This window comes from Adiantum capillus-veneris, chromosome 2 (genome assembly GCF_014529385.1).
Source record: "Adiantum capillus-veneris isolate H3 chromosome 2, ASM1452938v2, whole genome shotgun sequence".
Lineage (NCBI taxonomy): Eukaryota > Viridiplantae > Streptophyta > Polypodiopsida > Polypodiales > Pteridaceae > Adiantum > Adiantum capillus-veneris.
Window position 1 is genome coordinate 142252790 of NC_140932.1, and position 15289 is coordinate 142268078.

The 15289-nt window shown below is 43.3% G+C and overlaps 1 protein-coding gene across 1 annotated transcript in view; it reads left to right on the forward strand.

Moving 5' to 3' along the window:
- The window catches only part of LOC147463767 (uncharacterized), an 82812-nt gene extending 68013 nt beyond the window's left edge, over positions 1 to 14799 (forward strand). Inside the window, exons 5-7 of the mRNA XM_086490728.1 lie at positions 13957 to 14081; positions 14180 to 14309; positions 14389 to 14799. Coding sequence (XP_086346854.1) covers positions 13957 to 14081; positions 14180 to 14309; positions 14389 to 14517 — 384 coding nt within the window. The 3' untranslated portion in view covers positions 14518 to 14799. The remainder of the gene's footprint in view (positions 1 to 13956; positions 14082 to 14179; positions 14310 to 14388) is intronic.
- The last annotated feature ends 490 nt before the right edge of the window (positions 14800 to 15289 follow it).

Below are 15289 nucleotides of genomic sequence, written 5' to 3' on the forward strand. Positions count from 1 at the left end.
CCAAGGGATCCTGAGTAGAACGTCAATTGCGTGCCCTAAACACCCCTGCCATTGCAAACGATGTTTGCCAATGCTCGGTGTAATGGCAACAAACCATCCGGGTGCCAAACTACCTCCGCTTGTGGCGTCAGTCTGTCGAGCGTAATTTCCAAATCGAGCCCCCAATTCCAAGTGAAAAGAAGCTGGCCTTGGCTCCTTCAAAAGAGCTTCCTGATCCTTCACTTTGCCCCAAAAGCGGCAAAGTTTGTACTTTCATTCATTAGATTCGGTGCAGGTTCCACACCATGTGGTACCAGTTCTGTTTTTCTATCTGCCTTGTTTGCCACGTTCCTCAGCTGCTCTCGAACTCTCAGACCTGTCGTCGTCTTTATCATTCTGTTCTTTTTGTGCCTTTTTAGGGCACTTCGTGGAGATATGTCAATGTTCCCCACATCCAAAGCACTTCCCCTCTGTGATGAAGCGAGCTCTCTCCTTAGGAGTAAGCTTGGGTCGTGCATCTTTTTCTCTGGGTTGCTCTTTTTCTTTCTACTTTCATTCCGGGAAGTCTGTTCGGCTCGTTGTGTCATGGCCTCATCTGTGGGGTAGGCCAGACTGCCAGAGTGAATGGCAAAGCCCCGCTTCGCATGACTCATCAACTCCTGAATAGAAGCTGACTTCTGTTCCAAGCAGTGATCTCGGATTTCTGTAGGTAGACCTAAGGTAAACCGCTCAATCTGTTCTCTGAATGAGATCTTCTTGAATGAAGAGGCGGGTAGAAAAGAGCTCCAGAATCTTTCACAGTAAGCATTGATTGTATCTTTCGTTGTCATTCGAAGATGGTTCCAAGCAGCTCGTATATCTCATTCATATTCTTGCGTCAACCAAGAAGAAATAAAAAGCTTCTTAAATTTCAGCCATTTAACTGGCGCGGTCTTGTTTAAAAGAAGCGTGGACCACCAAGTACGAGCATTCCTCTTAAAGTAAGAGGTAGCTCTCCGAACCTGAGTGCTCTGAATAGCGTCCTCCCGGGAAAGCAATGTCAAACTGTTGTATAAAAGACAAAGCCTTAGAAGCATCTGAGTATCCTGAAAAAGTATCAAACTTGATCGAGTGGCCACCTTCCTTAAACTCTCGGACTTTCTTGCTTTTATCTTCGAGAAAGTCATAGTGGTGAGCTTTGTAAAAAAAAATTCTTCTTATTCACATAAAAGTTTCCGTCATTGGAATCTGAGTTGTCTGTAGAGGAGTCCTCAGTAGAACTGTCAGTCTCTGGGCGAGATGTAGCCTTCTTTGCCTTTTTCTTGCCCTTTTCGAAGCTTTGTTTCTTGCTTCGCTTTTTGCTCTTTCTGTCTTCTTCGCTCGAGTCTGAAGAGCTAGAAGAACTCTCAGAAGAAGAAGAAGAACTGGGTAAGCCTTGAAACTTGACACGCTTCTTCTGTTTCTTTGCCTTGTCGAATGTCGACCGACGACCCAAGTATCCCCGGAAGTCAACGCCTTTCTTCTGCTTTTTGCCATGCTTTTTGTCTTTCTTTTGCACGTCGAAAAGCTGAGCAATCTGTGCATCAACCACGTCCTCTAGTTCGTGCTCCGTATATTTCTTGGAGGCAAAAGGTTTCTTGAGAGCGGGTTTCGGGAGTGGTGTTGTGGTTCTCTGCCACTCCGTCTGTACCTCTTCCTGTCACAAACGGGAGCGCATAGCAATATAAAATATACTCGGATAAATAAAATTTATCACTTAATATTGAACCCATAGGATATAGAGAGAAATAGATAGAGAGAGAGAGAGAGATAAAGTGAGAAGATCGACACAGTACTGGGGACCAGAAGATGGCCCCCCCTCCCCCCCCCCCCACCCCCCCCCCCCCCCCCGCCGTAATAGTATCTTTATTACTGAGGAGAAGTCTATACAAGCACTTGAACCGAACGTATTACCACGTTCGTTCTAGAATAAGACTTGATGGTTCTCGGAAGCCTCAGCTTCAGATTCGTAGGGCAAAACCCTATTCCAAGGAACTTCTGTTCCTTATTTCAATTCCTCGTGAATCAAGGTTCTCGCCTTTGGATCTCACCTTCCAGACTCAGGGCATGGCATCCCTGCAACTCTTTTCCAAATCTCTTTCCAGAGTCCTCTTCCCGCAGAACAACTCTGCTTTCCCAACTTGGGAATCCCAACTTCCGGATCACAACTTGAGAGACTACCTCTCTCCGATCCGTGGATCTACTTCCCAAACTCGGGTACGAAACCCCTGGGCTGATCTGGCTCTAGTTCCTCAGAGCGCTTTTCTCCTGCAGAGGCTCATACCTTCCTCTGCTTCTACTCCTTCACTAAGAGGAAGTACACCTGCAAACAAATACTTAGAGTTCATAACATGAAAATCGTTACCTTCAAAGTCTCGACGCTCGAAACGCAACTCCGTTCTCGAAAAGCAATTCCCCGAAAGAGATCTCTCCATAGAAAATCCTCTCTTCCAATCCTACACACAATTCTCGGGTTCCTTCTCGTAAATCAGCCTCGTCTACGACGTTTATGGGCTGAAAACAGAGAAAAACAGCAACTTGTCGCGATGGAAACACGCTTCGTAGGCACTGCTTCGCGAGGGAACTTGCGCACTGGGTCTTGGGGACATCTGGTACACTTGGGGCAACCATGGGCATCACCGGCAACGTCTTCTTTACGGCTGAAATCTGCAGTAGCATCTCCTCCTTACAAAGATCGGTCCTCTTCTCTAAGTAAGGGCATGTGATGCTTTTATAGCTCCTAGCAACGGGCACGAATAGTTGCTCGCGTAGAGATCGTGGTCGTTTTTTTTTTTTTCAATTTTTTTTTCGCTTTTTTTTTTGCTGTTTTGCCAGAAAAAGAGAGAGAAAACGCTGACTGATCTGTTGCCTTATTTATCAGATGGCTGTCCACTTATTAAGTGGGCGGTCGGTCACCTTTAAAAATGGTCTGAATCTGTCCAAAAACTCAATAAAACCTTATAAGTTAAAAACAATGCTTCCACAACACTTCCCAGGCGTCCCTGGATGCAATCACATGCACAGTTGCAATGTAGACATAGACTTCCTCGCGAGAAAGCATGTGCTTTCCCGAAAGGCAATCCCGCTTTCTCAAAAAGCATCTGTTTTTTTCTCAAAGTTTCCTCTGAACCCATCTTCATTCAAGTGCTTGCTTTTTCCTTGTGCACAATTCTAACACAGATCGGAATTTCCTCCCGACTATGGATACTCCCTTTCCGATGCACCCGTCACCCACCTTGTGACGCATCAGGAATACCCATCACCTAGTCCTTTCCTACCGAACTTACGGTACAACCTCCTTCACGATGCTCTATGTCACCCATCCTATGACGCATCAGAGATGTCCGTTCCCGGATGGTCAAATACTTCTTTCCGATGCTCCCTGTCACCCATCCGATGTGACGCATCAGAAGTACCCGTTCCTGGTGGCCTTACAGATATTCCCGTTCTCAGTGTTCCCGTCATTACTTTAAATGACGCACTAGGAATACTCTGTACTCGGATGTCTCCAGTGAGAAAAGCCCTCTCACTTAAAATTCCAATAATTCATTTAGAATTGTTTTTCTTTGGTGTTCCAAGCGAGAAAACCCTCTCACTTATAAATCCAATAATTCATTTAGAATTATTTTTGTGTAAGATAAAGCCAATTTAGCAACACTTTCAAAGAGGTCTGGTTCATATATTTTGCCATCTTCGAGTCCTTGGCAAAATTGAGCATCATCTTTGTTGCATCGCCAATTGACGACGCTCCATCTCCTGCTGCTACGCTTGAGTAGGCCTAGGCGGGCCATACTCCGTGCCGGAATCTTCGTTGTGATCCCTGCCCGCATCTCCAGATGCAGAGGGAGTCGACGGATCATTGCTTGAAGCCATAGGTGCCACGGAAAAAAAATTGGGGATCGTATTTCCCGTAGAAGAGAAATCGGCCGTGCTCTGATACCACTGTAACAGACTTGGACACTCCAAGTCAAGAATCAACCGCGACAACACCCAATAACCACTTCAAAACAAGTCACAGATCACAATAGATGTACATTGGCTCGGCGGAGTTCCGTGCCTAGAGATATTGACCCCAAAGACTGGCGCCCCTTTCGGTATTTCTTTTTATATTAATCAGATCAAAGTACAAGAGAGTGGCTAGGGTTTCACTCTCAGACTCTGCGTCCAGATGCTCTGAGAAGTGAGACCCTCACCACTTATTTAAAGGTTACAAGGGATGCCCAAAAGTAGAGCCCCAAAAGCTTTTAAAATAAAAAGCATCAGTTCTCTCTCTCTTAGAGAGTCTTTTCTCTTTTTTGATTAAAAAAGCAAAATTCGCGTCGCTCATCATTTAAAAAAAAAAAAAATAAAAAATTTCAGCCTCCGCGATTTTCAGAAATTAGGGTTTCTTGCTGAAATTAGGGTTTGCAGGAATTTTAGGGTTTTTGGCAGAAATTAGGGTTTCTGTTGTCCGCCACGTCATCACTTTGTTACAGACGAACAAAGTGACGGAGTGCCAAACCGTTCATCAAACACACGCAAACAATGGGGTGGAATCTTGACTTCCTGATCTGATCTAAATGAATCAATTGTGGCAAATCACATGGAAATGCCTATGCTTGATGCTCAATCCTTCTTGTGCTCTTTCGGATATTGTGTCATATGCCAAGGAAGAGACATGGAATGTGAATACCTTGAATGCAAACATTTTATCTTTTCATGAGTAATCCGTATACATTCGTGCTCATTCATTAATGAATCTTGCTCATCGTACACATACGGTCGGTGACTAAAATACAGGGAAGCGTCACGAATGAAACACTCGAACAATGAGTGCTGACTAATCATACGAACACATAGTACTTCCTGTGGAGGTTCTTTGAACCTCGACTCGAGAGCCAAGATTGGTTCTTCATGATCTAGGGAACTTGCAATGAGGTTAGCTTGACTAGACAAAGTATTAACAAAACCATCATCCTCGTGGACAATCACAGTTTCTTCTTGCAAATCATCAGGCTCGTGAATAATCACTTCTTGATCATGCAAATCATCATGCTTGTCATTATTATGCAAATCCTGTGTGTCATGCTTTGTAGAAGAAGAGACTGAGAGAGTCTCCTTTTCCCGAATCTCTTGCATCTGTACTTGCACTTGAGAAAAGAATCGGAACAAGGCGACTTTCCTTTCACCGTGTTCATGCTCTATGGCTGCCATTCTTTCTTCGTGTTCGCGTTGTATTTCTGCTTTTCTTTCTGCAGCCTCCAAGCGTGCTTACTCGCGCTCACGCTCAAAGTCGGTCTTTCTTTCTACTGTTCGTGCTTCGCGTTCTAACTTCCTGTCCATCATCATCTTGTCGAAAAGCTCCATAGGAGTTAGTGTTGGGTTAAAGGCCTAAATAACCCCTTTTTGTACATTTTTATACTTTGTCCAAGTTCATATTGAACTTGGACACACTTTTTAAAGGTCACTTATAATAAAAGTGGGAAAACCCAAAATTCAATTATTGAGTTTTCCCCAAAAACGTGAGCTCTCTCTCTCTCTCTCTCTCTCTCTCCCTCTTTGTTCTGCTAGCGCTTCCCTTCTGCAGCACAGTGGCTCCGCTTCAAGCCTCAAGGCCTGTACATCTTCGCGTGCTCTATCACTTGCACACATCGCCGCGCACTCATCAACTGGTATCAGAGCCCAATTAGGGTTTTCTCCCAAACCTGCAAACCTTGATTTTCAGCCAAGGAGGTCAACTTTCACGCGAGATTTTGCAATTTCATCGCCAAAGGACTCGTCCCGGGACACCAGAGAGCTCCCGGCAAGTCAAATTGACCTAAAACAGGCTGAAATTAGGTCAAAACCAGCAAATTACAGGTTATGACAGCAAAATACAGGTTTTGCAAATGATGTATTAAGGTGTGGGAACACTTTTGCTGAGTCCCGGCTACCTGAAAACACTGAAATTATCGAAAAACAAGTGTTTTTAGCAAATTTTAGATTTACGTAGATTTTTGCAAGTGTTTTTATGATGCGACTACATTGAGGGAAGTGCAAATTGAAGCAATCTACGCACGTTTGACAAAGTTTGGCTATGTATGACCATTTGTGGCTCAATTTCATAAAATTTGATGCTACAAAGTGGGGCTTTTGCTCTTACATGCTTTTAAAGGCTGTGTATTAGCCTTATGTATGTTCTGTGAGATTAAAAACAACTAAAATTGTTGTTTTTGAACATAAATTCGCTCGCTGAAATTTCTTGCGCATAAATTTCAGAAATTCTTTTTTGTGCCTAAATCGACCTATTTTGCCCCAAATTGCTCCTGTGACCATTTGGAGCTGTAGTGCACACCTCAGGGAAGCTATACTCTGGTTTTTGTGCATTTTCCCAAAAAATTCAGCGTATTAGCCCTCTTATTCGTACAACTATGGCCTCATCTTCTTCGAATGTGAAGAATCTCTTCGAGATTAGGAGGTTTGATGGAAGAGCTTTCAATCTTTGGAAGACAGGATCCAGTGAATCCTATTTCTTAAGGATTGTGAAGGGGCACTTGAACATGTAAAGCCACAGAATATGACGGATGAAGCATGGGTTAGCCTGAACAGGAAGGTTGTTACATACATTAAAATGGCCATGACCGATGAGAAAGTCATTGATGTGAAAGGTCTCACAAGTGCTTTTGATGTGTGGGAGAAGTTAAAGGGAATGTATGAGAATACAACGCCTGTCAACCAAGTGCATTTGATGCGAAAACTTGTTGGCATGCAACTAGATGAGTCCAAGTACGCTGCAGAGCACTTGTCATTGTTCGTAGGTACTTTGTCGCAGTTACAGGATTCAGGCTTGCCCGCTTTTGATGATAAGCTGAAAGCTATCTTCTTGCTTATGACCTTACTTGAGTCGTGGGAAATATTGGTGGTTTCATTGTCCAATAATCCCAATTTGACCTTTGATGGTGTTAGGGGTTCTATCTTGAACGAGGACATTAGGAGGAAAGCAAGTGGAGAGGGAGGCAGCTCTGCCAACATGGTTAGAGGCAGGACAAAAAAGAAGAATGCTTATGCACAAAGGAGTAAGAGTAAGAGTAAGCAAAGGGGAAGTGGCAGCAAAGGCAAGGGTGATGTGACTTGCTATCAGTGTGGCAGGAAAGGTCACAAGAAACCCGATTGTAGGTACTACAAAGCAGAGTTAGAACGGAAAAAGAATGGCGGAGACAAAAAGAAAGAGAAGAAGGAAGTCAAGACAAATGCATAGGATAGCTCAAAGGACAAAGAGAAGGCCAATGTGGCTTCTAGTGTTGTGATTGAGGAGCTGTCAGATGTAGAGGACATCTTGTGTGCCACTTTGTCAGATGATGATGCTTATGACATTGATGCCTCTCTTAATGTTCATTCACAGGACATGTAGATCACCGAGAGTGATCTTATTGATGCTTTGTTGACTGTCAATGATGCATTTCCCAGACTTGGATTGTCGATTCCGGTGCTTCATTTCATGTGACTCTTATCAAGGAGTGTTTCTCTACTTTTGATGCAGGCAAGCGTAGCCATGTATACCTTGGAAACAATCATGCATGTTCCATTGAGGGTATTGGTATTGTGCATCTCTCCATAGATAGCACAAATGAGCTTGTCTTGCATGATGTTAGATATGTGCCGGGAATCAAGAAGAGTCTGCTTTCTGTTTGTCAGATGGATATGCATGGTTACAGCATCCTGTTTGAGAGAGGATCATGGAAAATGACTAAAGGCTAAGGCTGATAGTAAAGGGCACAAAGAAAGGGACACTTTACTGTATGCATGGAAAGGCCGTGGTGGGCAAGTTAATTGCATTGGCTGAAATTAACTCTCACATGGAGTCGTTGCACAAGAGGCTTGGCCATATGAGCCAAAAGGGCCATTCTAAACTTTGTACTTTGAACAAGCTTGATGCTAAAGGCAAAAAGGTTGACTTTTGTAATGAATGTCAATATGGCAAGCAAGTAAAGCGTTCTTATTACTCTGGTGTCTCGTAAATCTTGTGTGCTTGATCTTGTACATTCTGATGCATGTAGCATGCCTACTAAGTCTATGGGAGGTGCATACTATTTTGTCTCCTTTGTTGATGATCATTTTAGAAAAATTTGGGTTTATTTGCTTAAATCTAAGGATGAAGCCTTTGCTGCGTTTAAGAGATTTCATGCATTTGTGACCACCCAAACAGGTAGAAAGCTAAAATGCTTGTGTAAGGACAATGGGGGGAAGTTCACAAGTGCTGAATTTAACAAATTTGGTGAAAATCTGGGCATTAAGAGGGAGCTTACTGTGCCATACAGTCCCTCTTCTAATGGTGTGGCTGAAAGATTCAATAGGACACTTTGTGAGAGGGTGAGATGCATGCTGTTCACAGTTAATCTCTCTCATGGATTTTGGGGAGAAGCTTTGAAAACTGTAGTGCATATATGCAATCGATCCCCTCACATGTCTTTGAAAGGTGACATCCCTGAAGAGGTTTGGTCTGGCAAGCCTGCTTCATATGATCACTTACGCATTTTTGGTTGCGAGGCTTTTGTGCATGTTAGACCCGAGTTGAGGAGTAAACTAGATGCCAAATCCATTAAAGGCCTTTTCATGGGATATAGTGAAGAAGGCGAAATGGGTTACAAGATTTGGTTACCTCAGCTCAAAAGGGTTGTACGCAGCCGGGATGTTGTTTTTAATGAGGCAAGGCTGCTTCAAAACAATTGTGCCTCAAAGCATGACCATAAAAGGGTCAAATTTCCGCATGACCAGCCACTTGTTAGGCCTATTTTTGACCCTCAGAATGCACCACATATGGCTGAGAATGTAGATGATCCAGTGATGTTCGAGCCAGATGATGTTGGACAACAAATTGAGGCTCCTGAAGGGCATTTGCAGCCACGAAACAATGCTGAAAATGGGCCTGAAAATGATGTACAAGAGCCCATTGTCAATGATTTTATTATGCCACCTGATGTAGACCCATTACCGGATAATGTGGATCATTGGGTGAGGCGGTCTACTGGTCCAAGACGGATTGTGAGTAGATATGATCCCTCTTTGCATTACATTATGTTGACAGACGAGGGAGAGCCTCTTACGTATAAAGAGGCAAAGACATGTGAGTCAAGTAGTAGCTTGCAATGCAAGAGGAAATGAAATCCTTGTATGCAAATGATACTTGGGATCTTGTGCCATTGCCTAAAGGGAAAACAAATGGGTATAGAAAATTAAGATTGTGGATGAAAAACCCAAGTACAAGGCAAGATTGGTTGCAAAAGAATATGCACAGAAAGAAGGAATGGATTTTCAAGAAATCTTTTCTCCCGTTGTAAAGCTTACAACTTTACGTGTTCTTTTTGCTCTCATTGCGGTGCTTGATTTGGAATTGAATCAAATGTATGTAAAGACAACGTTTTTGCATGGTGACATTGAAGAGGACATATACATGAAACAACTTGAAGGTTTTGTAGTTCCTACTACACGTAAGGAACTTGTATGCAAACTGAAAAGGGCTCTGTATGGTTTGAGACAATCATCACGGCAGTGGTATAAGAAGTTTGACACTTTTGTGCTGTCTCAAGGCTTTAAATGTAGCCATGCAGATCATTGTTTGTATACGAAAAGGGATGAAAAAGGTAGTCCCATCATACTTGTTCTCTATGTTGATGACATGTTGCTTGTCAGGAAACATAAGACTAGTCTTGATGCTCTGAAACGTAAGCTAAATTCAACATTTGCGATGAAGGATTGGGGTGATGCAGAGCATATTTTGGGCATGCGTATTAAAAGAGATAGAAAGCTGAAATTGCTGTTTTTATCTCAAGAAAGGTACAGTGCAAAAGTACTTGACAGGTTTAATATGGCTGATGCTAAGCCTCTTGGAGTACCTTTACCTGCATACACTAAGCTTAGCAAAGCAGATTGCCCAAAAGAATGAGGTAGCATTGAAAGCAATGAAGGGAATCCCTTATGCATTAGCTTGTGGTTCTCTTATGTATGCTATGGTTGCCACTCGTCCTGACATTGCTTATGCAGTGGGAGTTGTTAGTCGATACATGTCGAATCCTGGCAAAGCGCATTGGGAAGCTGTCAAATGCATTCTGAGATATTTGAAAGGTACACAATCAAAGTGTATCTGCTATGGCAAAAGTGACTTAAAGTTGCAAGGATATTGTGATGCAGGCATGGTAGGTGACATGGATACCAGGAAATCTACCAAAGGATATGTATTTGCCATTGCTGGTGGTGCAGTCTCTTGGTGTTCTAGGTTATAGAAAATTGTGGCATTGAGTACTATTGAGGCTGAATATATTTCAGCCACAGAGGCTTCAAAAGAGGCCATTTGGTTGGGCCTGTCATACACCCGTGTTGGGTTGTGATAGCTAGAGTGCTGTCTATTTAGCCAAGAATGCCATGTTTCATGCGCGTACCAAACACATAGATGTGCGGTACCACTTCATACGACAGGTATTGGAGGATGGTCTAGTCAGCTTGACTAAGATCCATACACAGGATAACCCTGCAGATGTTCTCACCAAGAGTCTTGCTAAGGCTCAACATGAGCATTGCATACAGCTGGTGGGAGTTGGTTAACTTAAAGGCGTCATTTATGCCTTTAAGTGGGAGGTTGTTGGGTTAAAGGCCGAAATAATCCCTTTTTGTACATTTTTATACTTTGGAACCTGGACACATTTTTTAAAGGTCACTTATAATAAAAGTGGGAAAACCCAAAACTCAATTATTGAGTTTTCTCCAAAAACGTGAGCTCTCTCTCTCTCTCTCTCTCTCTCTCTCTCTCTCTCTCCCTCTCTTCATTCTGCTAGCGCTTCCCTTCTGCAGCACAGTGCCTCCGCTTCAAGCCTCAAGGCTTGCACATCTTCGCGTGCTCTATCACTTGCACACACCGCCGCACGCTCATGAGTTAGTGCAATCCTTGGTCAGAAAAACCTCTTGGTGGGGAAAACTCTTCTTCGCCACTCCCATGCTCACCACCTCCATGCAAAGTATCCATTCCGCTTCGGTGATGATCATCTACTGAAGTCGTGGGTTCTTAAGTCACGAGGAACTTGGATTCTTGTGGGTCTTGGTTCTTGGGTTCTTGAGGTTCTTGAGTTCTTGAGGTTCTTCTTTCGCTTGCAATCTGTGCTAGAGAAGGATCTTCTCTTACCTGAGCTCTTCTCTTTCCCGCGGGCGCACCCCTTGGCGGCCTTGCGCTCACACCAAGGTTGCTTCTTCCCACCTCACGTCGATTGGCCGGCCGCTAAGTGCACGGTTCGCTCTCAATGAGTGAAAAGGAAACAAGGGGAGGCTGGACAAGCTCTTCTTTCTTGGGATTTCCGTCTCTCTTCAAAACACGATTAGGAATCGACACGCCCAAGAGGTCTTGGGTTACGTGCGACCGCAACAAGCAAAAAAAAATTATGTGATTCTTTCCTTGAGTGATACAGAACACTGCCAAAGCTCTGATACCAATGTAAGGTGCAGCGGAAGTGAATGTTGAACTTTGCTCAAGATGAGTGCTCCGAACTGTGCTCAAGGGTTCCTTTTACTTACGGAAGGGAGAGCCTTCTGTTCTTTAAAGGTACTGAGACTGAGAGACAGAGAGAGAAGAATACGACACCAGAATGTTGTCAAACCCTCCTCCGAAGGCTCCACTCTCTATGGTGAGAGCGGTCTACTTATGATTGCACAAATCCCTACAATGCTTGGACTTGCCGATGAAATCAATGACGATGAGGACGACGACGAGACGGGCTGAAATCTGAAAATGCTAATGGCTGAAATCTGCAAATCTTTATCTACTAAATTTCGACTCTATGTCGGTGACGATGTCGATGACGACGATGCAACGTCGACACGCTGAAAACGCAGATGCTGAAATCCGCGTTTTTCGGGCTGAATCTTCAACTACGCGGGATCGGACCGTGTGGAGGATTTGTTGCGGGAAGGTGAGATCTGCGAGGTTTGGGACTTGTTTTGCTGTGTCTAAGTGTTGAAAATTTGAAACGCTGGTGCTTGTGTTGGTTCCGTCGTGGTAGATCTGCAAAACGTTGGACTGCCAGGTTGATGCAAAAACGCTAGGGCTGATCTGCTGTGTCGTGTTCTCGCCGGGGCTGTTTTGCTGTGCAAAAATGCCAAGGCTTCTGTCTTGGTGAAAAACGCTAGGTCTTTTGTATTGGGAGGTCTTGTTGAGAAGTTGCCTGATGAACATTGGGTTCCTGCTGCTTCTTCTGCCCATAAGTGCTAGCGCTAGGTTTCTATATATATTTGCTTAGTGAAATTGCCCTACCTAGTTCCCAACAAAATTCACTTAAAAATAATAAGTGAAAAATGTCAAAAATAGGGAAAATAGGTCTATGCACTGGAAAAATGCTCCTGAATGGTCATGTTGTGTGCAACCAGAGGATATGCATCTAATCTAAGTGTTTGGACATGCACGGTCTGCAAACAGACTCACAAAAAGTGCCAGAACACTTCCTAAGCTAGGCTAACTGAACCCCTGTCATGAAGTAGCTTGTTCATGTACACATAGGGTTAGATGTGCACGTGACAGCACAATGGAGGATGAGAGAATGAGAGAGTATGAGAAATAGACAGAAAAGAGGGGCAGAGTTCTCTCTCACATGGCGCTGACCCTCAATAGGCCCCCGGCGGTATTTCCTTGTTGTATTAATAAATCAGCTGAAAGTACAAGAAACTCTCCTAGAGAGATGGATCATGGCGCTTAAAGTTGAGAATCCTATTTTACAGACAACTGGCTTGTGGCCTGTGAATACGTGTGGCTGAATAGCTAAGGTGACTGTGCCATTTGGCAGTTGGTAGCTCATGCAACTAAGCCACTTGGTTGGTATACTTTCTGCAATTGAGTCTCTGGTTAGAATGTAGCTGGCGAGCCTCTTCATAACATGCAAAGAGTGCTTGCATGTCCACCTGCCATGCATGAGTTCGCCAAGTACCCTACCATGTCGTCAGCCTGCCAAGTCAACAAACTCCTCTCATGTCAGCGACCTCCTCGCCATCTCAGCAAGCACTTCTCCACCTCGTCCAATGCTGGAAGCTCCTTGCCACATTCTCCAGCAGCTCATACTCCTCAATTTAAATTATTTAGTCAGCAATTTGTAACAGATTTTCTTACTCCTTTGCAGATGGTTTACGCTTTATACGTCTTTAGATAGTACTAATGATTGAGATGCTGACCTTTGGTCAAGCAAGGATGGAAGAAAGGTGAAGATTAGGTGTTTGAGTTTAACAAAACAGAGAGATCTCAATTTTTGTACCGTGAAGGCAAGCCTTTAGCTGTCACCTGGTATCAGTTTTTCGGTCCTCTTTAATTGGATACGCGACTTTGTGGAATTCAAAAGGGTTACGGGTATGCTTCAAGGTATGATAGACACAATGTTTGACATCAGGACTTCTTTGGGGAATTATAGTAAGCAGGGGTAGTCTGTTTTATTACAGGATGCCCTGAATAAATATCATGACAATTTCACAGCTGCATAGAGTGGCACAACCATCAATGGGGCAAATCATCTTTTGTAAGTTGTGACAGTCTAATTGTATGTGGCATCGTGGTCTTCAGATTGGCATCGTGGACTCCATAATACCTGACATCTCTAGAGCTGATTGCCCTTTTTTTTCTGGCTGTTATTTGCTGATACATAAATTTTAAGCCCATGATCTGACAACTGCTGTCATGAGCCTGAAATTTTGAATGAGTGACATGGAAGGTATGTTTCATGGTACTTACCTGCTGGTGTGAGGTTTTCTGATACTTCGCTTCATTGTGTGTGTGGCCAGAAATAAGAGTTATGCTGCAATTACATTTTCCCTCTGTATATACTGTCAATCAGCAGACATGTGATCTTCCTGTTGATGAGAGTTGCATCATTGACCGCAAGCCTGTTCATTCAACTGCATCTCACTGGTTTGAACTGCATGGTTTTTGGCACCCTCTTGGTTGAATTGTCAGCTTTGGTGGTGTTTTGGCTAGATCAGATGCTATGGAAAACTCGATTGACTCCCTCTTTCCAAATTCCGGAAAAATCTGTCTCACTTGACATAGTGCAACCTGTGGCCTGGCAAAGATCAGGAATCATGGTCAGGCCTACAGTTCAGCTCAGGTTTTATAGCCTACATTCACTAGTTATTTTATTCAAATTATGAAACGGGTTCTTTGTGGGGTGTGTAATAATTCAAAGTATTTATGACTGGTCCACAGGGTTGCCCCCACCATTGGTGGTAGAAATGCTGGCTGGAGAGCTGAGATCGCTCATTCTCCAAAGGAAAGGATCAGCTGGGCATGTGGTTGTACTTTTACAATTCAGCCTACTGCATATGCCTCAATTTCGGTTAGTACTTGCATCTGTTTATACCCAAATTAACGCTGTCCAAGCAAGTTTTGAGGTGGTTTATGTTTTATGTCGACAGGTAGGTAAATCCAAACGTGAAGGAAATGGCAGTGGGAGCTCAGGTTTAGTTCTAGTCGTGGAGACACCTGTAGAAACTCCAGTCAGGGCATCATTCTGCATTCAGTTAAATAGTGGTGTTGAGTTCTAATTCTTTTCCCTTACGGGGGTAAATGCTTTCAACACTTGTGTATTTAATAAGGCATGACAATGATGAGAGTATAGTGTGAATAGAAGATATACAGATGTACTTTTAGACCAGTACATTGCCACATCCGTACTTCAATTGTTGGTAAGTTGTGCACAAATTTAGTGGCCCAACTGTGTAATAGAGGCTGAAGAAGGCCTTTTTCGAGATGGACATCAGAATATTGGGGATTGACAAGAACATGAATCTGATGCCTACCCACCAGGTATGTGTTGTCTTGAACTCTATGCTAGCCAGTGTGGCCACATCGGAAAGGTTCAGATGGAGATTAGTTCACTTATTTTGATCTCTACAGCGCTGATAAATAGAATGTAATAGTTCTCTTTGCTTAGGAGAACTATTTTGAAGACCTAGAATCACGAAAATCCTCTAAATATTAGCTCTTTCACATAAAACTGAGATTATACTTGAAAATCCTGTAGCTTTGAGCAAGGACTTGTTTAGATATAAGCAATCTGTAGATAAAAAAGAGCTTAACTCTATTATTAGATCTTTAATGGAGTTTTAGGTGCTTTAGCTCCTGAAAAATGCATGATTTACAGGAGTGAAGCCTTTAACAATAGTTATTTCATTTGAGGCTTTTCTCCTTTCAGGAACCCTAGAAAAATTATTTGCCCTAGATATAGACTCCCTCTTTACTTGTCCTTGAGGCTGTAGAAAGGCATTGCTCATTTTGTTTAGAAATTTGAGGAAGTCTCCAGTCATTGGAACTGCG